General features: G+C 46.2%; 1 protein-coding gene across 6 annotated transcripts in view; it reads right to left on the reverse strand.

Moving 5' to 3' along the window:
* LOC117608677 (serine/threonine-protein phosphatase 4 regulatory subunit 1) overlaps positions 1-25,722 on the reverse strand; it is a 112,064-nt gene that overhangs the window by 4,653 nt on the left and 81,689 nt on the right. For all 6 annotated transcript variants that reach the window (XM_034334150.2, XM_034334157.2, XM_034334167.2 and 3 more), the window contains 3 exons: positions 9,367-9,479; positions 2,967-3,109; positions 2,681-2,821 (listed from right to left, as the gene is read on the reverse strand). In XM_034334150.2, coding sequence (XP_034190041.1) covers positions 2,681-2,821; positions 2,967-3,109; positions 9,367-9,479 — 397 coding nt within the window. The remainder of the gene's footprint in view (positions 1-2,680; positions 2,822-2,966; positions 3,110-9,366; positions 9,480-25,722) is intronic.

A 25,722-nucleotide genomic window follows, 5' to 3' on the forward strand; every position in this document is an offset into this window, starting at 1 on the left:
ACGCGCTATTATTGTTAACAATAATAAATACACGTTTATTTTCTGTTTTTAAATACAAAGTTGTCCGAAAGAATCTTACTATACGAAGATACAAATCGCACCGTTCCGCTCATCAAAGCTGGCTGTGATACGAGTCGAAAGTCACCACATCACAACCACTCTGATGGGAGGAACAGTCGAACGCATGTCGCTAAAACCCACCTGGAAAAAGGAACAACGCGTACAGTATCAAAAGCTTGGGATGCTGGATCAAGCTTCAATTGCTTTTATATTAATGCCCGCATCAGAAAGAAGATCATCGAATTGAACAGAAATGAGTCATCCGGTCATTGCGTACAGACGTTTTATTCTAAGAAACACTTATCTTTTATTCAAATTAGTCGTTATTACTGTTTATTAAAAATGATATTAATTTATCTGTACATTCTCCAATATCGCCCAAGGTGACAGTTCTAAAATAGAGAAAACGCTTTTTCCTTCTTCCTTCCTCTTTCCCAGCACCCGAGATGAATGTAAGAACCGCTTGAAAGAGCGATGCAGGAGGGAAGATCGCGATTCGACGAACGATCGCGACGACGTCCTTCGTAGATCCACGCAGGATCCGTGAGAGGAAGTCGAGCGACCATGAGAGCGCAAAAGTCGCCACGGACCTTTCCCGAAAGTGGAAACTAAGCGCAAGAACTCGTTATCGCTCTCCGTATCGGGACAGTCGATCGGAAACGTTTTTCTTCGAAACGACGCCGAAGAGCAGGCTCGTCGAGATCGCCATCGAGCCGCATCGAAGATGGGTCAAAACGACGATGATCGAGAGGTTTATCGATGCTGAAAGAAAGAAACCCGCCACCAACGGATACACGTCCTCGAGAAAAGCAGGGTTCTTAACAGACGCGTGTTCTTCGACGTAAGATCAGGCGCGTGTTGGATCTTCCGGAAACCGGCTGGTTCGCGCGGCGCAACGCTCATCAAAGCTGGCTGTGATATGAACGCTCGCATCAGCATATCACAACCACTTTGTGAGCGACACACTGGCGCACGCTACTTCTGTCTCTCCGTGGAATAAACCTTGAGGAATTTAGTCTAAAGTCATCGTGTCGCATAAAAACAGCGATCCAAATCGTCAAAAATGGCTGTGATATGAAATGTAGAACAGCAACACGCCACAACCAATTTGACGATTGGATCGCGTTCCTCTCGTCTTCTTCTCGTTCGGTTTTTCTTCAAGTAAGAAAGGACATCGCTTATTATTTGTTTCTCCCCTGTCCATCGGATGATTATTAATTAAGCGGCCGCTAAGTGCAACCAAACGAAGCGGACGAACACACGCTCTCTCCTCTGACGATCGATTCTGCGGGCCAAGCTCATCAAAATGGCTGTGATATGACTCGAAACATTCCACAACCAATTTGATGTATCGGACCGCAAAAGGTATTTTCATTTCGTGTTCCATCGTCCCTCGATTTCGCCGGATATACGATTTTTTTCCCCTTCTTCCTCTCTCTTTCGTAATTATTTCCATGTTTCTTCGTTTGTTCGATTCGGAATCAGCGCCGGGGATGGACACAATTTTGCTCATCAAAGCTGGCTGTGATAGTCGATCTCTATGACAAACCAACTTTGATGGTAAAAGCATGTCCCTGCAGGGAGGATCTTCTTCGGCGGAACTTTTCTTCCTGCAACTCGATCGACGACAAGAGAAAAAAAAAGAGAGAGAGAAAAATACAAAAAATAAGAAGCTCTTCGGAGACCTGGTCGCGTAGTCCTCTCTCTCCCTTTCCTCGATTCGACGTCGGAGCAGAACGGACGCCGGATGAAAGACAAGATAGTGAGACGCGATAGCGTGAGAACATCTCACTACCCATGTCTTTCAGACGGAATCCGTTCGAAGGGAACACAGTCTCTAACGCAACTTCGATACAAATAATATATCCCTGACCGGCGTAGCAAAGTTTCTCGTATCGTGAATGCAACACGCGCGAGGTAAAAACGCTTTCGATCCGCCTACTTCTCAACGCTCTTTCGTATTTACCACGCGGACAGGATACAACACGCGTCCCCGCTTGTCCGCTCGCAATTCTTTACATACGTATGCGCTAATTAGAACGACGTCCGATCGACGTGGAGCTTCATTCTAGAGGCACTCGACGCTAAACGACGCGACGCTTGCTAGAATGTTAATACTTTAACGAGCGCATATTTTATGGAATCGATGTTTCTGGTAATTTGAAAAATTTTTTTTTTTTGCGACAGATTTCGGAGCCTTTATTAATTTTTAAACAGCAATTACAGTAGCTTCTTTAGAAACGCACGCGCACAATGCTCGATAAATATGCGCTTAATAATTCCCTATTCTCTATTCTAGACAAAATTGGTCATTATTTCAAATAATCTTCTGATATATATTTTGAATAAAATGAAAATATTACAAAATCAGAAATAATTTTTTTTTTTGAAAGAAAATTTATTTATAGATCTTTGAATAAAAATCTCAAATAAAAGAAAATTATTTCAAATTGAAAGACACTTTAATTTCAAATAAAGTTTAATTCATTCTGTTATTTCCAAATAACTAATTGAACTTTTTAATTATTTATTATTTTAATTATTTGAAATAGCGCCTAACTCTAGAGTGCCAAACGCCGTTTCAATGATGTATTAAAAGAAATGGAATATTGAAACTTACCATGATGCCAGATTGAAGGAAATCGACCGAAGTCCTGCAGAGTACTTCTATCACGGGACAGACTTTGACCTCGATCGTGGTGCTGTCGAGGAGGCCGCTCTTTATCAACGTGAGCACCACTGCCTGGGTCGTCATTCGTACCTGGCCACACGAGGAACAAGGAATTCGTCAATGGGGCCCGTAATTCTTGCCGAGTTTACGGTACCTCGAACATGCTCGTCAAGAATCTTCTCTTTCCCGATCGTTTAACGAAGATGCTTATCGATGAGAAGCGCGAAATATTCACCTGGTTATCTTGATCCTGAAGATACGTGATAATGATGCTGAACAGATGATCGTGGAGAACGTCGCCGAATAGATGAGAAGCTTCCTGGCAGATCGTCGCCACGTGCGGCAGCTGTTCCATCAGGTCCAACCGAACTTGCGTGTCTGAAAGCAGAAGAAAGTCCGTAAAATTTCAGTAAATAATTTTTTTTATTATCCTTGAAGAAGTGTTCGAAAGAAAATCTACGCAATTTTATTTTATAGGAGTGAAGAAATAAATAAATCGAGTGGAAAGATTGAATTGCCAATGGCAACACGCATCGTCTCGTATTGTGTTCCTTTTGCTTTCTGATCATGTATTAATTCCATGCAACGAGCCTCCTAGTCGGTTCGTGGAACGAGGATAAAAATGACGATGTGTTCTAGGAGGAATCCGATCGTTTCTTTGCAACTCACGATCGGTCGGTAGCCGAGAGAAACTATTCGTGCGTCGAAAGCGAGAAAAACAGGAGGGATGGGCAGGGGACCATTCTTCGACGTTTTCTCGACCTTGGTTCGTTTTTATTCTACCGCCAGGGTGGCTAGCCCTTTTCGTGAAAATACCTGAATGAAGAAGTCGTCGCAACCGGCGCCCCTGCTGATTAGGAAAACTCGCACCTTTACAACGGAGCTTCGGAACACGATCATAAAGAACGAGAATTTCCCGTTTGGTCATTAGGGAAACGGCCGTGGGGCCGACTACGCTCAACTAGAGACAGGTGCACAATAACGATGAGAATTACAACCATACGACGTTCGTTAATTTTCTCGGAACCTTATTTATATTACACGAAACAATGTTCAAATTTGTTAATAGAATTTTGGTGGTGCAATAATGTTTCGTGAAAAATTCAATTCTTACGCCATGTTACTATTTCGAGAATGAAAAATTCATTTTCGAAACTTATAATTTTATTTTATTTGGTTCTGAAACAACACTATCAAAAAACCTTTAGTAAGTGGGTCGATGAGTGCCAGGCAAAAATTTTCATTTTTCGGAACTTGCCTTAATTTTACTTGAACGTCACTTGTATGTTAAATTAAAAGCTTTAATAAGAATCTCACAATTTTTTTAAAGCCTAGAACAATATAGAATTAGACCCAGTTTTCCGGCCGCGTTGATGAAAAAGAACATTACCTACGAAGGGTTAATGTAACTTTACACAATTTAATTAAATTAAGAATTTAAAACCATCATTTCTATTCTTTAAAATAGAAAAATATTCACATACCGATAATAACAATCGCCCTGTGTCCACAATTTTAATTTCCATTTTACTAGTTTTGCGAGGATATCTGTTCCTGACTTCTGGATTCTTGATGATTCTTCCATGTTTTCGAATTTTCACTCGATAAAAACAGGAGCGCGTATTTAAAAAGACACTTAACCGACGATAAACAATTTCAGAAACTTCTGATCTTTGCAAATTTTCCAACAATTCTAATTCTGAATCAGAGAGATTCCAAAATTGAACCCTCGAATTGGAGTTAAAATGTAATTTTGAATTTCTCTGCGTTCTGTTACGAATTGCAATTAGGTATGATAGAAGACTGTAGATGTAACTATTTCAAAAAGGCGGGAAAATGCAAAGACCAAGTTCCGAAGGGCGATAAAATTGAAGAAGATCGAAGAAAATAGCACATTCCCGAACGAGAGCGTGGGTGCAACTGAAGGGTCGACTATTTGTCGCGGGAAATGCACCTTCCTGGTTCTCTGGACTTTTCTATTTTAGAGTGGGGATAGTGAGGGTAGCTGCCCCACTACCAGAAGGCCCAACCTCGAAAAGGGTAGGAGGTGGCCGTGAGCAAAACAGGGTTCTCCTTCCGGTTACTTTGCTCGCCCTTCGTCAGGCCCACCATACGAGCACGTGCTTGCTTTTCCCTCCATTTTCCTGTCTCACTCTTTTTTTCCTCTCTCTTTGCCACCGCCCTTACAAAACTCAACTAATAGAACCATTTTACCAGAATTTAGTAAAAGAACATTTAGAAAAATATTCATCTTTTCTATTAAAAATGAATTTTCACGTACCTACATGCAGATCAATTTAAAATTTTCTCAAAAATGAAATATCATAATAATGTAAATAAACAATTATTTTCTAAGCTAAAATAATTGTTCAATATTTTTTTAACTTTGTATTAATATAAACTTGAATAATAATTTTTTGGGAAAACAGTATTATTGGTTTAGTCTTCCTTTCCTGTCCGATACGAACAAGAAGCTGGTCTCTCCCCTGTTTCCCTTTAGCACAGCCCCTGGTCCATTAATCACGAGCTGGGTCTTATCTTCTTCCTCCGCCTACTCTCCTTGCGCCTTCTGTCCAGGACAAGATCCCGCCAAAAATATCCCGCTGGGTTCCTTCAGGATTAAGCGTCACCGATTATTTACCTTGCTGTATTTCGTCTCTCTCGTTCACATCCTGTCGATCGTTTTTCCTGGGATTCGGCTTCATTGTCCATTGGTATTCGCAGAGGATCCTACTTCTTCCATTTTCCCGTGCTACCCGCCTTCGACCACGTGGCGCGAACTTTTAGCGGGAAAACGTTTCACTTTCTTAACCAATAATTCTACGTTCTCCTTATATTAGTTTTACGAAGACAAATCCAGTTACGAAGAGAAGATTGATTTACCTTATCGATTTTATTGGTACGATAACGAGACACCCACCCGTTCTGATAATGAGTGGACGGTGCATAGAAAATGCCAGTCGGATCGGTATGAAAACCATCTTCACGGAACAACAACCGTTCACCCTTTTCCGCTTTTCCAGAAACAATTGGCTTCGTTGCATTCTTATCAGAGTAACCAGAGGAAGCGTCGTTGTTACCGGTCTTTCATTCTTGTAAACGTGAAAAGGAATCAGTTTGCTTCTGAACGTCGTCAATCATAAAAGCGAGATTCAACTTGGTTAATTCTCTATAATTTATATTGTCGCCATTTACGGGAACAAATTAGGAAGTAGTTTCAGGCGCGAAGTTGTTTCCTTCCGAAGGCGCAAGCTGCATTTCCTCATCCTCGACCAAAAATAAAAGAGAATAAAGGAGGGAAAAGGAGAGTCGAGGAAACGTCAATGTCTCCGTAAACGAGCTTCCTCGCATCCTTCCACATATGGTAAGGAAAACTCGGCAACTGGCGTCCTTCGAAGGAAAAGGGGCGCCTGTTTCACGCTCCCCTATGCATTTGCTCGTCCAAAAATACGTGAACGCGTTGGAGAGAAAGCGCGTGTGTCGCGTGCCCTCGAGGGCAGGGATCTTCGAGAGGTCGATCGTCAGCCACCCTTCGTAGCTAGTTTCGATCGAGCCACGGAAAAACACCGATCGTGGCACGTGTTACAGCCAAGATGTTCCTTCAGCCTGAAATCGTTGCCTAAAAATAGCATCGACCGGTGTGCGACACGCTCGTTTCGGATCCCGCGTATCAGGATGCACCTCTGTTTGACACAGTTGCATCCCTTGAGAGACGCCTGACGGCTTAGGACACGATTCCCGCCCTCGACTTCCCCCGAAACGAGTTTACAAGATCTTCCTCTTCCTGCTCAACGTGCTACGAGAATGCTTCGAGTATTTTTGGTTTCAATTATAAAAATCAGGAGAATTGTTGGTATTTTAAATTAAAAGATCCATTTGAGAATTTAAGAAATTTGTAAATCAAATAGAAATGTAAGGTGTGTCTAAATATTATAATTATTATTCCCGAATTTTGTCCTTCATTTTAAGTCGACCGATTCTAAACCCAGGACTGCGTTTAGTTTCGGGTCTTTAGAACTGAAAAAAAAAAAAAAAAAAAATGACGACAACCGTGCGACAGAAACGATCGATCAAGTTTATTTGCAATTCCTACGATTCCCATTGTCGCCCGAGAGAGGCGCATTAACGGAGCATCGGAAATAATAAAGGGGACCATGCGGTGCACGTTTGTTTCACGCGACGAGGCCGTCGTAGCCGGTCTTAAAGTATTTTCGAAGGTCCGCAGAAAAGAAAGGAGCCATTAGTGGGATGAAAACGCAGTGGCGCGTCATTTTCCACGTTTCCTCGAAGCGGCCCAGGTAAAAAGAAAACGTTTTTCGCGGAAGGATCACCGCCGGCCCGTAGTCGCTGCTGCTTTTTCAAAGGTTTATCCCTCTCTTTCTTTTTCTGCGGCGACGTTTCACAGAGATACTCATCGACGAAACGTCACGGACGTTCCTTTGAACACGGCACACCATCACACGATCCTGCGAAACCATCCCTACTCGAAAACGTCGCTGCCGATCGCCGATCCTATTTTTCCTTCTGCGAAAGGATCTCGATTTTTCAAAAGACCTCTGTTTAACTACGGTTCCAAAAGCACTTTTCGCAGAATACGTTAGAACAATAAAATAAATAAATTTCTGTGAGGGCGGTTTCGACTATTCGTCGGGACAATAGCCTTTGGCTATTGAATTATTTCGTTTTTCTAACTATAAATGGCAAATTCTTCTTGTGTGCAGGATGCCAACTGATTTATTACTACGATACCTATGATGATTATTATTTATTGCTATTGAGTTGTTTGAGAAACCGACTTGTGATCATAGCGATCATAGTTTGCTGACTTCGGTTCAATTAGAAAACTTATTTCCGACCTGCTTTTATATCCTCCTTGGAAAAACCTCAAAAGGTTTATGATGTCTTTTATTTGTTTCAGTACGTATTTTCGTTCTAACATAATCGGTATTGATCCTTTGCGGCCGAATGTCGGGGTATTCCTGGCATTAAAGTTTTATGGTACCGTAGACGAATGGCGTTAACCAACAGTGCCACGGTTCTTATATTCTACGTGCCTTCGTTTCGATTTTGTCATTAATTTATATTAAATTTTTTGCAATTTCGTGTTAAAAAATTATTGAAAATTTCATCAAGAACTTAAAGAAACGGTGAAGTTCTAATATTCCTCAACGGAACGCAGTGTGTTTCGCTTCAAATTCTGCTGGAAGTGGGCCGGATGAAAAAGTAAACCGTGTTACGGCGTCCCCATGTAAATACTAGGCGCACGGAAACCACCAGGGACTTCCGGTGAGGCACGCGCTGCACCGAAAAGCGGGGACAATCTTGTCGTCACCTCGTACAGTAACACACAGCCTCGTCTGTAACCCCGTAACTTGGTTTCATCATCATTTATCCACCCTCCTCTTCACCTACGCGTTCTGTCTTCTCTCAAGAACGCGATCTTCTATTTTTAAACTACCCCGATGTACGCGTCTTCGTTCGTGGAAAACGAGTCGAATGAGCGGAAAAACAAATGGCGAATCCCCCGAAACAGGAACTTTCCAAGGAAACCGGAGTTACCGTTTGTAATTTATTAATTATTGTAATTTAAAATAAGAAATTCTGAATTGCTCTAGTATTATATGAAAACCTCGAAACTACCTTCTGAAAGTTTCAACCTGCAGAGGTAATTTCAGTATTCTTAGTTTTAATTAAAAGGTTGTTCTATAGGGTGCAACCTTTCTCAAGCATCGTGGCAATGTACAAATCGCCGTCTTCCTCGTTGCCGGAATAGTGTGAACAGATTTTCATCAATTGCATGTAAAAAGCCATTTTTATGTTACATTAAGGAACTTGATTTCTTTAAGTTTGGACGATGACGCCTTATTTTTCGTTTTTGTCAAAATTTATGATAAACGAAGAGAAAGCGTGCAAAGTGCTAGTTACAAAACTTACGTGCTTTGATTAGCGAAAACGAAATGCAAAGATAAAATCAGCATAAAAATTGGCAAACAAAAAAAATATTAGCAAATTATATTTATAAACTGCAACATGTCAAGGATTTGGCTCTGAATTATTTTCAATCCTTCGTGTCTTGCACTCAAACAATACAGCAGTGCAATTTGCGGAATAATGCAACGGTATGCTTGTGCAGTTTGCAATTATGGGGTGCGAATAAAGGACACTCAACAGGTTACGTGCTAAGACCGTGTTTCATTTTAAGTGGATAATTTAACACTAGAGCGACTAAACTCGACAAAATGACAGATCTTAAACTTTCTACTTTTCAGGAAAACTATAATCGTACTTTTCTTGAAGTATCTACATCACTTCTGTCGACATTTATTGATTAAGTATTAACAAGCTAAAAACATATATTTAAGAATTTATTATTTAGATTTACATCTCCATTCTTTGGACATTTTTACGTTCATATCAAAGTTGAACATCTGAAGTACTTAATTACCTCGGTTATAAAATAATCATGAATATTTTGGTTATTAATTAAATTTCGTGCGAAGAAAAATTCTAAACTCTAATAAAACAGTAGGGTACAGGTTCCTTTCTTTAATTTTTGTAAAATCGTTTTAGATTTGGATTGATGCAGACAATTCTAATTTCTACGTTAACAAGATACATTTAATTTAGGAACTTACCAGGATCCTGAATGATCTGCTGCACCGACTGCATAATTTCATTGACGTTAAGTTTCGTTCCATTGTTAGCGGCAGTGCGGAACGTTTCTACCAAAATTCTTCCGATTCTTTGTCTGTAACAGAAAATGGTAGAAAATGGGTTAGACGATGCTGTGTATTCTTCTGATTAATCGTAAAAGAGATACAATTTTTCATTTCTATAACCTTTCGAAAGCGCAAATTTACATTGAACCTTTCTTTACACCTTAAAAACGTAATAAATTATCATCTTTTCAACGGATATCATCGGGAGAGATACGTTCGACAGGTCGGTAAAGAAAGGAAAGATTTACCCTCGGAAAATTACATTCTCTCGGCAGAATCGTCAAAATGCAAATACCATCGCGGGACGATAATTAACGGGAAACGGAAGAAGTTCGCGGGAGGCGAAGAAGTTTTAACGAGGAACGATGAACTGCGGCGACGAGGCTCGAATCGTTCGCGCGGCCCCCAACATTCCCTAGATCGGCCAACTTTTCCCTAGGCTAATTTCGCCCAACTTCCGAACAACGGAGGGTAGGAAGAAGTTGCCGAAGCGGCCGGACTTCACCGAATCTTAACGATCGGGTACACCGTAGGGGCCAATCAGAACTGTTAGTGGGGGTAACCGAAAAGGGAGCGTGCGTCAGTGGTTGTTAGTCGGCCATCGAGGCGGCATCAAGAAATCAACCGAAAGAGGGAGAAAAAAAAGCATGCGAGGGTAGAATTAAGTAGATTAACGAAATATAGCATCGCAACTCCAACAAAATGGAAAACAAAATAAAAAAATAACAATTGTATATAATAGGATTGAAAAAAGCATCATATGACAAATATAATTATTCTACATATTATTATATTTAAAAAATGGAAATATAAATGGAAATATAAAATAAAAATGAAATTAAAATAAACACGTTTTAGTTTTATAATTAATCAATCACCAAAATTCGAAATTGCTAAAATTTTAATTAACATCCTCTATATCAAAGACATTAAAATTGATAAGATAGATTATTCCACATGATTCCATAAAAAGAATCTTAAATGGAGCGTTTGAAGTAGACGCGAAGAGATCGAAAAAGAAAAGAAAAAAATAAGAAAGAGAGGAATGCAAGAAGATACGAGGATTCGATCCTCTTCGTTTTGCGTTCTCGCAAGACTTCCCCCCACTTGGTCTATTAGCGAGGATGGTGGTGGTGGGTTACCCTCTCCAGATCCTGGTGCGTGCGGATGGATACTGAAGTTTGGTGGGGGGGATCGTCGAGGAGAGCGCTGGCGGCGATCGAGAGACGGGTCGACTACGACTACGGGGAACGAGAGAGAGAAAGACGGAAGGAACCGGGTCGTCGGCAAGGAGGAGAGGTCGGAGGAGAGACGGGCGTATGGTGGGGGGTAGAACCGGCACCAACGGATGATCGTTTGCGGTGCCCCACCAGAAGTTTAGCAGACGGACCGAGGTGGGGGTAGGCCGTTCTCCAAAGTCGTTGGAGAACGGGTGGAGGGATGGTACCGCCCGTGAACGCCTACTGTGCCGGCGCAAACATGGCCGCCGCCGACGTCGACGACGACGACGGCATCCACGAGGGCAACGACGAGCCACTCTTCCTTCGCGTAACCCTGTCCGCCTCTCTCGAATAATTTCCATCGGTATTTTCTGACCGAACATTAATAACACGTTCGAGAGAGGATATCCAACGTGGTTACCGATCGGTGATCGGTCCTTTGGTGATCGCTCTTCGAAATGGAGAGGAAGATGCGCGACTCGGGACCCAGCACCCCCTCTGGCCCAAAAATGAAGCACAACCCTTGTTCGCAGTGACTTCTGCGCATGATCGTGCTTCGGGATGGCTCGTGTATAAGATCGATAGGGAAGACGACGGTTCCGTGACCGAACCGACTTCGGGGGCTGCTTTCGATTTTAAGGGAGAGTCGATCCGACCAGAAATTCGCTTTCCGATCCACCGGGTATTTGCTGAAGATTAATCTCTACATAAAGAACATTTTTCTAATGACATCTGCTTGTTGGATATCACAAATTTGTTTAATCTTAGCAATGATAAAAATAGACTTATTTTCTTTAAATTAAGTTTTATAGCAAAGATTGAAATATTTTCTAACATTTTCAAATTAATTCTTTTAAAACGTTTTACGAATTGATTTTACAACTTGAAAGCGACCAATGTGGAATTCGCGAAATTCCATTAACTAGTTCGAAAACGAATGGCTGGAACGAAAGCGAGAGGAGAAGAGATCTCGCGAGGGGTGTTTACGAGCGCGCAAGGAACAGGAGGAAATCCATGGGAAGATATATCGTGTCTTCGGCATCGCGTGCAGACTCTTCGGGATACATTGTATTCGAGTCGCGTGCGCGTGTCTCGTGTATCCCGTTCGAACGAAGAAAAGTGGATTTGCCGGTGGTTTTACGGCGACATTGAAGAAATGGACATAATGCACTGTCGTGAGGCCGAAGCAATGATAAAAATGTTTTCATCGATCACACATAACTAATTTAGAAATAAAGCTTATTCATTTCTTCCAATTTGATAAAAAATATATTCATTGACAATGGTACCAAAAATGGCACCCCTAATCTTTCTCAAATGTCAAATTTTCTTGCAATAAATTTTAGATATTAACTTAATTATTATAAAATTGTATTATATTAGTTGATTGGTTGAGTATTTCCAAAAAGTTCGGCAACAAAACGGAAGCCTAACAGAAGAACACGTAATAAGGGCTGCGCTCCTAATCCGAGCCAATTGACCGTTCGACGAAGACAATATTCTCCGCTTCGTCGAGCAAAAACACATCGCGGCAATCGACGACGTTTCACCCGTGTCACAGACAAGTTGACTGCTGCTTTCTACCCACCGGAAGTCAGCTGTTATCTCAAGAAGCAAGCCGAACGACAAAGCCTCGTCTCGACCTCGTCTTTGACGCGAGCGACCCACATTCGCGTCGACGTTCCACGCGTCGAAAATGTGCCTTTCTTATAAAAAAAAAACTCGTGAAACATGGCGATGCACAGAAATTTCATACAGTTTTCATAATTTTTCGTGAAAGTTCCAAGATTCTAAACTATGAACGCGAATAGTTGAGAGGATTTTTCTCAAGAAGGCAAGGAACGAATTCAGCGAGACAAGATAAATTCCCATGGGCCCAGAAACCGCCCTTTGATGCGCCTCTCCCCGACCCTCGCGCATCAGGGTTCATTCTGTTACGAAGGGGAACGACGAGGGTCGAGAAAAGGCTAGGGTTCCGCCACTCGACAGACTCGCGACGAGGATACCGGCTTCCACGTACGGGACTTTCCACGGGTTCGTCTTCACACGGTTTTTTCTTTACCCCCTTAGATTTGTTTAGGCACCCCATTTATACCTCTCCCTCTCCTATTGCCCTGTTTCGCGACCGATTGTCCCGCGACTTTCGTATCATTGCACATACTTCTTTCTGCGATCGTTTGGAGAACAAACGCGTTAACGAATTCATTTTTGAACAGCCCTTCGCAACCGAAGGGTTAACAAACCGTTCAGCCAGTGTAAATGGATAGTAATTTTCATCGCGACTATTAAACGCGTTAGTTCTCAGACGATAAAAGAGTTAAGCTCCTTCGGAGAAAACTCTTTCCATGGAAGCCGCAAAATAAAATCGGCAACAGGCCGAAGCCATGCAACTTCTTAATTCCTGGGAGCGTTTATATCGAGGGGGATCAGCCACGAATTAGCCGCGAGAAATGAAATACAATTTCACACCGGCGTAAACCGCTCGAGGTTTTAGAAATTTATGAAAGTGTATCCAGATGCGCGTGTCAGGGGTGGAGAAAAATCAGGGGTACTTCTGACCAGGTGCGCACTTTGTCAGACGTGTAACAGCGAGAGGAGAAGCGGAGAAAAATGATGGAAGAAACAAAAAAGGGGCCAGTGAAATTTATTCGTCGTGTGTATGCATCTGTCGTATATTCGTCCTGTAATACTGACAGATTGTACTGATTTAAAATAAAAGATACAGCTTGTGTCATGTACCTGCACGTGATTCTGACGTTTCGTGTCACCGTTTCTTTCTCAATTTTGATTTAATCTATCAAAAAATACAGCGCTCGTGAATTGAAATTCTCAAATATAACGCACGTGGAAAATTTCTTCCAATTACATCGATACCCAAGAAGTTAAACGACTTTTGCGAAGAAAGGAACGATAAAAAGCCATCACCCAATTCCGCTCGATAAATTCTTTATTAGATGTCTTTGGGTGACATTCGAGATACCGTTCGATTTCTGCAACGTTTCTTCTCAGCGGAGGGAGAGAAAAGTTGGAAATCCGATTACGGGGCAAGAAATCAAACGATTCGAAAGAACAGACAGAGAAAAGAACACGAAGAACAGAGGGAAGGTGGATTTAAAGCACGGAGAGGATTAACCCGCGTACCTTCAATTGGTTTATGGTTTCACGCTCTTAAACGACAATAAATAAACGTAGAACCTTTCGTTCGAAGGAGGCTGAAAACAGTTGAAAAAGAAAGGACTGGGAAAGGAAGGTAGCATCGCGTGGACGTTAATGACCCACCGAGCAGGGTAAAAGGAAAAGGAAACTTGCGTTTCCCTCGCCAACGTTTATTGCCAAGGTCAAATATTTCGTTGCCCGCCTTCTGGGTTTTCCCTGGGTCCTTTCTCACCTTTTGGACACCTGTCCCTGTGCCACGCACCGACCCGAAACAGGCCGCAGGATTTAAATCTCTACCTAAATACCGCTTATCGCTTTAAACGTTACATTCACAAAGTGTACTGTTGTTCTCGACAATAAAGAGAAAAATCCTCATCATCTTTGTCAGAAAATTTCCCTAAATAAATCACAACTTTCATTTCAATTCCGATCTGAAAACCTTGAAAGTCTGACACAAATTTATGACATAAAATTGTCGCAAAATAACCATAGAAATTTTTATTAACAACTTTTCTAAAAAATTCATTTACCTAATCTTTCATTAGTACGATGAAATGGTAACACTATTCGAACAATGGCAAAAAGCTTCCTCTTTCACTTTTAAATACCTTTCAATTAACCTGCCACGAGTGTTGATTACTCCAAACGCAGAACGCTAATGACACGGTTCTTGTCGAAGGATATTCAATGGTCAAGACACCGACGTTTACGACATGTTGTTTAATTCATTCACGACAATGGTCCAAGTGTTTGGAACAGTGCGTCCCCGGCGTACGGGACAAACCTGTCGTATAATCTCTGGTAATAAATGGGGTAATAATTCAAAGGGGTAGCAGAGATTTTCCAACACGGAACGCAGAATTTAGAGGTAAAAGGATAGGAGGAGCAAGCTTCTTTATTTCCTGACGATTAACAAAGTTTCGTTTAAACACCTGGCTGCGTTTAATTATTATTAGGGGTACGCTAAAGTTTCCATAAATGAATTGCTGCAATGTAATTATTAAAAGAGCTATTTTAACTAAAAATTTAACTAACATATCATTTTTTGCATACTCTAATATATTATCAGACGATGGATAAACAAAATTCATGTTCACCTCTGGATGGTTTTTCGGCGAAATCTGTCGGAGTAGGAGGAACGAGAAACAGAGCTTTATGGCTCAATTAGTCCGTCGTAAAGCTCTTATAATGCATCATCGACAAATTTAAAATCACCGGGGGTAAACACGAGACCGAGACTGTTCACAAATACGAAGAGGAGACCAGGGGGTGCCTATTATGCGCGTCCACCGGCGATTCGGACGTTTCGTGTAATAACCCAATTAGCGGTGCTGCGTTCGCCGCGCGCGAGAGAGATCGATGTAACACGGTTCGCACGGAGACAAACGAGCCGTGAAAACGGGCATAATTCGCGCCTCCTACTCCCCGCGACACGTCGATTCGTCAACGCTGCGACACCTACATTTCATTCGTTTTCATTACGGAGGAAAGTTATTCGAACGCGGAACTTTGACGAACGACGTCGCGAATTTCGATGCTTAATCAACTCTTGCTATTTCCAAATTTCATTCTCTAGGCGCCATTATTAATTTAAGAAGGTTCAATTACTAGAATCGACGAGACGGTACACGATTCACCGATCGAGCACCCCGAAAGAGGAAATCGATCGAACCGAACCGAAAGAGACTCGCCTCTTTCTCCGTTCAGCAATCGATAAATCGATGCGAGAGGGCGACGGTGTATACCTTGTTCCGATGCATACCAACGAAAACTTTAGCCCGGAGAGTTCTCGTCTGGTGGCCATGAGGTCGATCGTACACGCGATTCGCGAACGACCAGTTTTCGCGGGGAGTCGCGGTACAACGAACGAAGGAGAAACACGCCGGCGGTCTTCGTCGCGCGTACGGCGGTCGTTGTCTGGCGGAACAGAGAGACGAAGAAGAGTCTGGTAGCAGGCTCTCCGTGGCATGAAGGGACTCTAGAGAGAAGGAATGTTGTTGTTGTGCCGGGAGGCGGTTGCACCGGGGAGGCGGTGGAGTGCAACGACGCGGCCGGCGGCGTGGATCAAGCGGCGAAAGAGCGAGAAAGAACGACGCAGTCGTTCTGTCTATGTGTACGTGTATATGTGAAAGAGAGAAGGGGATGTGAGGTGAATAGAGGTGGTCGAGGCAGAGGAGGGGCGGCAAAGTCAATGCACCGCAGGGGAATGCAACGCGCTGCGCGCCACGCCAAGCAATACAGAGCCTACGTCAGAGTGCATTCTACTGCACTTTACAATCACGTCGCTGTCCCGGCTACTAGCTGCAGGTTCTGTGTTTGCTTCTCTCCGTCTCCTCCTTTCTCTGCCGATAGGTGTATCGAAGCCCGAGCATTGCCACTTGCTAGACGACAATTAATTCATCGTTTGTCATTCAATGGTAAAAGCGAAGGCGCGAGACTCGAATTCATTCGAAGCGTGCCAATTTTAGAAACGGCACTCGATTGCGATCTACCTTTTTTCTAGGAATTTCGCGAACGTTTCTGGAGGCGAAGTGCAGTAAATCATGCTATCGTTTCCGCGAGCCACGGCGCGTGTTACGAGTCGACTCGAATCGAGTTCTCTGTCGCTAAAGAGGGCAGAGCGTAAAAAGGCAAACGGACGGAGGAGGAAGGAGAAGGTCGCGGTGGAACAGGAGGAACGGCTGAGAATGAAAAGTAAGTTGAAACACGCGGGACACGGTGCGCGCGGTGTGTTGGCGATAAAGAAAACTCGAGCTACGACGTTGCCCGCTTTTGTCGGCCGACTCGCGGCTGTAAACAACCGACGAGGAGCGGGAACGATCTGCCTTGAACCACGCGCTCCGAACACCGACCGATCTCTGTCGATCGCAGCCTACGTGCTCGTTTTCTTTCCTCCAACGAATGCAACCATTTTCCCCGCAGGAAATGACACGCGAGCCTCGCGTTACCGGAAACGGTCGCGCAAGAAACAGGAATGCGCGCGGAAATCGAGAGATCTTTGTCTCGGCCAAGAATTTCCTTTCAACCTATCGATTCGTGCAAAGCAGGAGCGTAATCTACATGAAATTACGGCGTTTTCTAGCCGCGCGCGACACGCTAAATTGCACAACGGTAAAAAAGGAGCAGCACGAACAAAAGAATTGCGACGCGTCGCGGTTTCTTTCGCAACGTATTCTCGCACAGTTCGACTCTACTCGATCATCGAGCAGAGGCTCGCTCGAGTGAGATAGAAAAGGAAAGGGTGTATCTGGAAAACGCGCGCGTATTCGAGCACGCGGCGCGACGAAGGAGAAACTGGCGGCGTGTGGTCGTCGTTTGTGCAGTTCAGTCACTCTTGGCCGTTCGCACCGTGCCCTCCCGCCTCGTGGGTCCCACATACCCGCCGCTCAAGTCGCGAGATACGTCGTCGTTCTTTCTCTTTCGAAAAGGTTCGTTCGCGATCGACGGCGTTGACGGTGTGCGTGATCGCACACGCAGCTGTCTCGTAGAACGGAGCAGAACGAAGCGGCGAGAGTCCGCTTGCGATACGTTCTTAGAACGCTCGCGGGAAAGAGAAGGAACGAGTTAGGTCGGCTCGAGAGTACAAAGTCCATGTACAGTAGGCGAGCTGGTGTGCGCGAGCGTGGCGCGTAAGTGTGAGGGAAGGCTAGAGTAGGAGGGGAATCCCAGCGTGAGTAGCGTGTGTACGCGCGGAGGGCAGCGCATGCGCGCCGCGTAGAGCGAGAGGCGCACTGAATGAAGTCCCCTACCACCGCCGACCGACGACGGCCACGCACACAAAGTTACGCGGTGAGCACATCGTGGGCCGATGTTACACGATGCGCCGACCCCGACACCGACTTTATCCCAGGGTTACGGAGTTCGAGCTTTGCTAAATTTTTTTAATCACTAATAAAGGGTAGGAAGACGAATTTAGACATTTCAAGAGATAAATAGAAAAATTGAATAAAGAGATTGAAAAATCAAAAGCGAACGAAACGCTGTCGTTTAGAATGATCGTCGACATTAGAGCGTCTATATTATACCATCCTCGGCTTGCTCCGTTACCGCGTAACGTCGCGACAAGGCGCTACGAGAGGAAATTAGAAATTTGCTCGGCGGAGATGGTCGTAGGATTGTTATTTGATTCGTTGCTGCGGGCTGCCGAGTAATTGCGCAGCAAGCCCCCGGACTCGGAACAATAGAGAGACAGCGTGGAGAGAGAACTCGAGACTCGGTGGTCGAAAAAAGAAACTGTATTGGCCAGGCCGGAAATATCTGCCCTATGGTGATATCCTATTGTTCTCCGTTAGCGAAAAACGAGCGTTCGTACTAATTAAGAAAAACGAATGGGCGCGAGTGTATTACGCGTCGCGACAGCGCCACGCCGGTGCAACGTCGATAAGATTCGACTAAGACGCGCGGTGGTGGTTTTTGTCTACGTAGGACCGGAAGCGAGATCTACGGAGAAGATGTGGCGCGCGAACACGGGCGGCCATCGGCCGACATATGCCGGCTGCCGTGCGGGCGTGCAGCTGCTATATCGTCCTTTGGGTTTGGGTCGGTGGGTGACACGTTTCGCTCGTTGTGCACGGCTGGTACACACGCGGCAGCCAATGGGTATTGATTTGTGGAGTGAACGCACCGTACCGCACCCCACCACAACGCCCCACCGCCGCTCCTCTCGCCCAGCCAGGTCAAGCAAAGCAGAGCCGAGCGGAGCGGAGCGGAGCCACGCCGTGTCGGGGTCGGCTCGTTGCTAAACAGGCTACGGACACACGCTCGAATTCCGTGCACACACGCGCGCATGTACGGGGCCAGACGGTCGCGCATACAATTACCCGCTTTAGGTACACCCCCTTTCGGTGAGAGAGCCACCCTCCTACCTTATCCACCGCACCGGTATAGGTTCAGAGACCGGTCTCCCCACCGGCGCACCCCATATCTCGACTGCAGGAGGGTGAGACTGCATCCTTTGGGTGGGTCAGGGCCAGAGAGACAGAGAATCCGTGGCGGGATTCGGCTAGGTCGAGGGGATGGCCAGAGCGAGAAGAGTTCGTCAAACCTTCGAGGTCTCTGCACCCTATCGGTTTGTTACGCAGCACGCGCGCTCCGCGACCGATCCAGGAAATTCCTGCCTTTCGTGGAATGCCGTCCGCCCCGTGGAATCCGTTAATGTCCCTTCGCTCTGTGCTTTTCTCGTCGAATTCGTTTCACCGCGCGCCTCCTCGATATCGCGAAAACCGATCCTAATTCGATTATCCAAAGAAACGAGGAGAATTTCTGGGAACAAGAACACCTGTTGAAAAGCGGTGGGGGGGGGGGAAGTGGGAACGTTCGAAGGATAAAGAGAAGAAACACAGAATTCTGGTAACCTTGACGGTAAAGGTAGCGCATACCGCGCTCTTTTCCTTATACAGACAATCCGCGGATCGTACGGCGCAAGGCCACGCTGGAAACACGCGGACCGAAGGGGTGAACGTTCGCACGGGGGTGGAACGAGGAAAGAAAGGAGCGCGAGAAGGAGGGAGGGAGGGAAGGTCGACGACGGCGACGATGGGAACGACGAACGGTGCTGGACGCCAGGATAAAGGATACAGGCTGCAGCAGTAAACTAGTCCCTCTCTTCTGCTGGCCTGAGAGCGGTAGAGGAAGAAGCGGCAACGAATGGAGAAAGGGTCGCAGAGGTAGGTACTCCGGGACGGGGCGACGGGGGGGAGAACCGCACGGCCGAAGTAAACAAGTGGAAGCGGTAGAATGGGACAGGCACCGGTCAGTGCGATGCATTTGGTGCATTCCTGCAGTCTGCGCCGCTGCGGCTCGAACGAGCGAGCGGGAGAACCAGCAAGCCGACGACAGTTGAAAAGAGACGGGCAGAAGTAGAAAGACGAAGAGGGAAGGTTCGTTCGAGAGGTTCCCACGGGAGCGAAGGAGAAAGAGCGAAGCTCTGCAACGCGGCACGCCACTTTGGACCGACGGACGCAAACCGCATTCCCGGCCGTGACCTTCGCTAGGACATCGCCACTGCCCCCACCCCCACCCAGTATACACCACTCTCCCATACAACCCCACCCAGAGACGCTTCTGATCCTCACCGACCCCTCCTCCTCCGCCACCTTCTCATCCCGTGGACAGCAATCGTCGTCCTTTCTTTCTTTGCTTCATTCTCCCTGCCGCCCTCGTTCAATCTTCCTCCATCTTCCTCGCACCACCCGGATTGCTCTGTGAAAATCCTCGCAACACCCACGCTTCTATTTTCCACCCCCTGTGCCGGTGAATAGATCTGAAATTCGCGATTCCGAGCGAACTACAGCCAGCTTCGTGAAAGGAGCTCTAAATCCGTTGGTGACGAGCCGCGAGAACCGTATGATTCATGAAGTTAAAGATAGCGCGAGGAAGGACGGAGGGTTGAAGAATTCGTGAGAAGTTCCGATATGGTTCCATTAATGCGAGCGCGGATGTAGGATACACAAGACGCATCGTCTGGTTTTTAATCAGGAACGAGATTAGAGGATGTAACGGAGCCGAACAGGGGAGGCGTCGCGAATTTTCGAGGGAACCGAGGCGCGAAGGAAACCGGGGCTACTTTAAAGGGAGCCAGTTTTAATTTCCTGTCGCGGCGAGGCCAAAGACTTGGTGAAACCTTTTGCTGGTAAACGAGCGGTCACGGAGAACACATACGAGAGGAGAGAATAGAGAAACGTGGAGCTAAATGAGAGGAAGCACGATGCAAGGGGGTTAGCAAGATGGGCACGGCTCTGAAGAATTTCCGAGAGTACTCTCTCTCTCTCTCTATCTCTCGCGGGCTCCTCGTCTAATTTACGAGCGGTCGCCCTGAATTCGAGCAAATATTTGTCCAGCGCGTCCGACTAACGGGTGTATACGAGAGAAAAAGGTGGCAGAAAGCGAGGTAGACGCGCGTGGGGTCGAAACGAGAGAGAAAACGGAGTAGAAGGTGACGGTGAGAGGAGGGGCCGAGAGGAGAGCACATCATTCATAGTCTCTCGAAAAGCGGTTCCCTTCTTTCGGGCCTCTCTGCTCGTCACCGAATATTTTCTCTGGTGCGAGCTATATACCTGTCACACCTCTCTTCCGTGCTCTCCTCCTCCTCCCTCCTCGTCCCTCTGCTTCCAACAGCGCGCATTCCATCCATCGGCTTGCATTCGAGAGCTCCAAAAGACTCTTTGATGCAGGCCGCCCGGAGTCTTCTAGCCGGAAGCACCTACTGGAAAGTATTCATCCAAGAGGGAAGACGAAGAAGCCGAGAAGCCGAGTACCTGGAAGTCGTGTTAACACGCGCTGCTGGACGCTACAAGCCGCTCCAATTAGCATCTTCTTTTTCTCCATCGACTTCTTTCGCCTTCACCTCGCGTCTACCTCCTTCTCGGCTTCCTTTTCAACCGACTCACACACGAGCGACGATGGACGAGCACCTGTTGAACGGACTCTCGGAAGAGGCCGCGGATAGGTGCCAGGTGTTCCAATACGGATTCTAATCGTTTTCTCTTCGTTACAGGCCAACGAAACGGAACGAGTTGCCGAGCGTTCGCGTTCAAGGCAGAACCAACGCGTCGTCTCCCTTTCATTCATCGCCGCGATCGCGGTTTTACGATTGCCCCGCCGGAGTAGGGACGATAGAATTTCCTCTTCGAATTATAAAATCATCGAAATAATAAAAGAAATTCAAACTTGTACACGAGAGGTTTACAAACGGATGCGATTGCAAAGCACGCGAGAAAAAAGAGAGGAAATTCCGAAAGAGCTCGGCGGAAACTCGCTTTCCTCATTGACGTCTCGATTCACGGATACGCGAGGCAAGCGCGCCGCTTCCGCTAGGGTCGGGCCACGGTATTTTTACAATTTAGCCAGGGGAAAAAAATGCGCGGATCGTGAGCAACGCGGAGCAGTCTCGGGCGTAGTCTCTCTCCCTGGTTGCATGCGCGGCCCCGTTCCTGCCGGGCGAAATACGTCGGCATCCAAATAATTCGGGATACGCTCGCGCGAGATATGAATGAGAGAGAAAGAGAGGGAGAGGGCACGGCGTGGCGTTGTTTACTGTCTGGCAGGAACGGTGGAGTAGAAGAAGCATCCGCGTGCACCGACGAAAAACGAGAGACGAACGACGCGGTCCAGAAGAAGGAGAGCACACCAGGGAGCGGAGAGTGGGAAGAACGGCGAGGGAAACAGAGGGACCGACAACGCACAGACAGGGATTTAGCAGAGTCAGAAAGGGAGAAAGGAAGACGGGATGAAGAGTGAACGAAGAGAGGAGAGGGAAAGCTGGTACGAGGACGGGGACCGGGCCCAGGATTCGAAGAAACAAGAAACGCAGAGTCAACGACCCAACGAGAAGAGAGCCGTCTCCGCGTTAAGGCGCGCTCGAAACTTCCACCCTGCCTCGAATCCGCGTCCAGTCCTCTCCGCTGTTGCTCGCGCTGATACCGGATCAAGGACGCTCGCAGCGGAATTCCTCCGCGAACTTGCAGGTGGTAGAACCTGATAAACGCGAACGATGCCCGAGAAAATTCCTTTCGTTTCACTCTCTCTCTCTCTCACTCTCTCACTCTGTCTCTTTAACCTTTGGATGACGGTATACCCGTTGGAACTCGAAGAAATATTATTTCATCGCGGAATAATGAAAACGAACGTGCATTAGCTAAGACCGATCTTAGATCTGCAACGATCGTCTCGCAAGGCCGTGCCAGTTGCGTCACATGGTCGCTGTTTTAGAAAGGAAAACATACGGAGAGAGTGTATCTAGCGAACTCTGGACTAACGAGTATCTAAAGTAATTAAAATTAGATGACAACCTGGTATTTTGTTCTAAGTGAAATCAAAGACTTAGGCATTTAATAGAAAATCAGAAAAAAAAATTAGCTAGCATTAGAATGTTAATCTATAATCATAGTGTCGACCTTAGGCACTCGTAGACTAATTGCAGATCTAATATTTTTATATAAAATTATTACCCCTTGATCGGCGGAGCCTAAATCAATCGTATGTATATTGGAAGAATACTTTTTAAAGGAACGATGTGAAATTTCGAAAATGAAAATAATATAAAACACGATATTAAATTTAAATTGCGTTCTCTCCATGGTCCGCCGTCCGAACTTTAATCATCAAAGGAACTGTATGAACATTGAGAAAGGAGGATCGATCCCCATGAGCCTTTAGTTTTAGAACCATGTATCCTTATAAAATTGTCACGATAGACTAGCCTAGCACTAAACCATATTAGTCAGTATATAAATAAGTAAATAAATAAAACATAGAAGCATTCTATGGGTACAGTTTTCCTGGAAACGGCCTAGCCCATGAATGATTGCCGTTGTCACAGTGTCGGTCGTCAATCTCTTGACGTCACACGGTAGCGACGGCGGTCGTGTTACGACCGTGCGACCGTTATGTGACCGATTGGCACACGACTGCCTCGCCGACAGCCAGTCAGCCAGCACCTGACGATCACGACGACGACGACGACGGCGACTTTGCTGCTTTCCCATGCTGCCCGGTATTCGTCGGAGGTGTCTCGTGTCGCGTCTAGCTGCTACGTGACATTCCGCTTGAAATTCACGCCTCGAACAACTACTACTCCAGTTAACCCTTTCGCTTCGAGCAGCGTGTGTGTGTACGGCCTGGAAAGACGTCCACGTGCGAAGAATATCACGCTCGAGGACTATCAATTCGCAAGGAAGGGGAATTAAAATTGCCGCAAGTAATAACGTTTTCACGGGCACGGTTCAATGCCCCCCGCGCCTTCTAACTCGAGGAAAATGTTTCTCACCGTTGATGATCGACGGACGGCAGGGTGTCACGGGGGGGTCGAAAAAATTCCAAATCGGCGCGCTTAAAGACACTCCAGTTTCGGCGAGTGGGATTGATATGGAGATTAAAGGGGTGGGGTGGGGTTCGCGAGCGACGGAGCGCGATAGAATGGAACGCGAAAGACCAAAAGAGGAACGAAGACATTGCCGAGAGGGGAGAGAGAGAGAGAGAGAGAGAGAGAAAGAGGGGGGATAGGGGAGGACAAGAGGGTCAGTAGCTCTGCGTTCTCATGCATTCCGCTCTGTCATGGCGGCCAGCGACTCAGACACGCTTCGTCTGTCCTCGTTGTGCATGCACTCCGGGGGCAACGTGCAGTTCGTCCTCGTTCCACCGTCTCGCTGGAGAGAGAAGGGAGAAAAGGGTGCAGGGACGGGATGGATGGGGGCGGTGGGGTGAAGAAATACGGAGGGGAGCGCCCACTGCGCTAAACGCTCCTTGCCGAAGACGCGTTTCTCTCTCGATGCTAACACACGGGACCCCCTCTACCCCTTTTTCCTTTCGCATTCGCGACGTAAACAACGTGCCCCACGGCCACGTTCCGTTCCTCGACCTGTATAAGGGTATGCTATCGTGTGACACTGGAATCCATGGAGCCTTTTCATCCGACACCGTGACATTTTTAATATCGCCACGCGAAATCCACTGCCGATGCGGTACCGATTTCTACTTACCGCGACCGACTAAAATCATGACACTTAATGTCACGGTTACAGGCACAAAGTTACAATTTACTGTCAGAGAGAAAATGTAGATACGTTAAACCCGCGCCACCGTTTCGCATAAAGTAGCATCGTCGCCGGCGCCCCGTTCGCGCCTACATTCGAATCGGTCGCGATGACGCACCGGAATCCTTGGAAACCCGATATATGTCGTAGAACCCTTTGTAGGAGCACGCAGCAACGCGCGTAATTCTGTTTTGATATTATTAGAAACAACCTCCGAAGTATACCCTCCCGCCCACGTTGCAACCGCACCGACCAGCGCCGGCCGACTGTCAACACCGACAGCGAAATAGAGAAGCTACGAATAAGAGGGTCACACGATGATTGACGCCGCGAATACCCTCGGACCAAAGGTCCGTAACTGATAAGAAGCCTTTTTCCTGCCATAATTTAACTCCTTGCTAGCGATATTTTGAAACCACTCTGGTAGAATATCATAGCTATCGGGATCTATTGTTCGCGCACTCGGCTCGATATTATAATAGAAGCGGGGAGGAGTCCGAACGAGTCTAGGACGGAGAAGCAGCCGTAAACGCGAGCTATGGCGCGACGCTTTTATTGCCGGCACGCTAACCACGATCGCGTATTTAATCAGCTTGGCTTTGTTGGACCGAAATACCCGCGACGCCTCCGTTTTTGACGCGTTCAGACGGCTCGGTGTTCTCGGAAACGGCACGCACGAGCAAGAAAAATCGGTCGCTCATAAATCAACGGCACCCTGGGTTTCACCCCGTTACAACTGTTCTGTGTACGTTCATTTATATATATTTTTCCTTTCGGATGGCGAAAAATTTTCCAAATGATAATACAACAATTCGTGGATAAACGATGCACCGCGTTAACCCGGTTCGAATGGTCGGAAGTAGAGGAGCGCGAGAAGGAGATGGAAAGGAAAGAGAAGGCAGGGAAGCCGGAGTGGATATCCTCGCTGGGTAACGTGGGTACTATCGTATATCTTCCCACAGGAGGGCGGGAACGTCGTGTCTCTCGTAAGGGGAGACGGCAGAAGGGCGAGAAGGGTCCTATTAACGCGCGACCGCCGACAATAATGCGGAGAAAGGGCACATGAATGCCTCGTGTTTGCACATGCGCGGGAGCGATGAACTTGAGAAGAAGGTCTCCTTCGAGTCTCGTTGTCCTCCGTCTTCGAGTGTGCTCTAGCATTTCAGGACGAATTTTCCTCCTTTTTTTATTTCTCAACGTCCTAACTAGATAACCATGATCTATCAAATTATCCAGAGAGCACCTAACGCGACGATTCGAAATTTTTCTCAAATTAATTACTGCTGTACGAAGAAATCCCAGGGGACCGTGCACCGTATAGAAACCGAACGCTGAAAAGTGTCGTTTGACACGAGACACGACGC

The sequence above is a fragment of the Osmia lignaria genome, chromosome 9 (genome assembly GCF_051020975.1).
Source record: "Osmia lignaria lignaria isolate PbOS001 chromosome 9, iyOsmLign1, whole genome shotgun sequence".
NCBI lineage: Eukaryota > Metazoa > Arthropoda > Insecta > Hymenoptera > Megachilidae > Osmia > Osmia lignaria.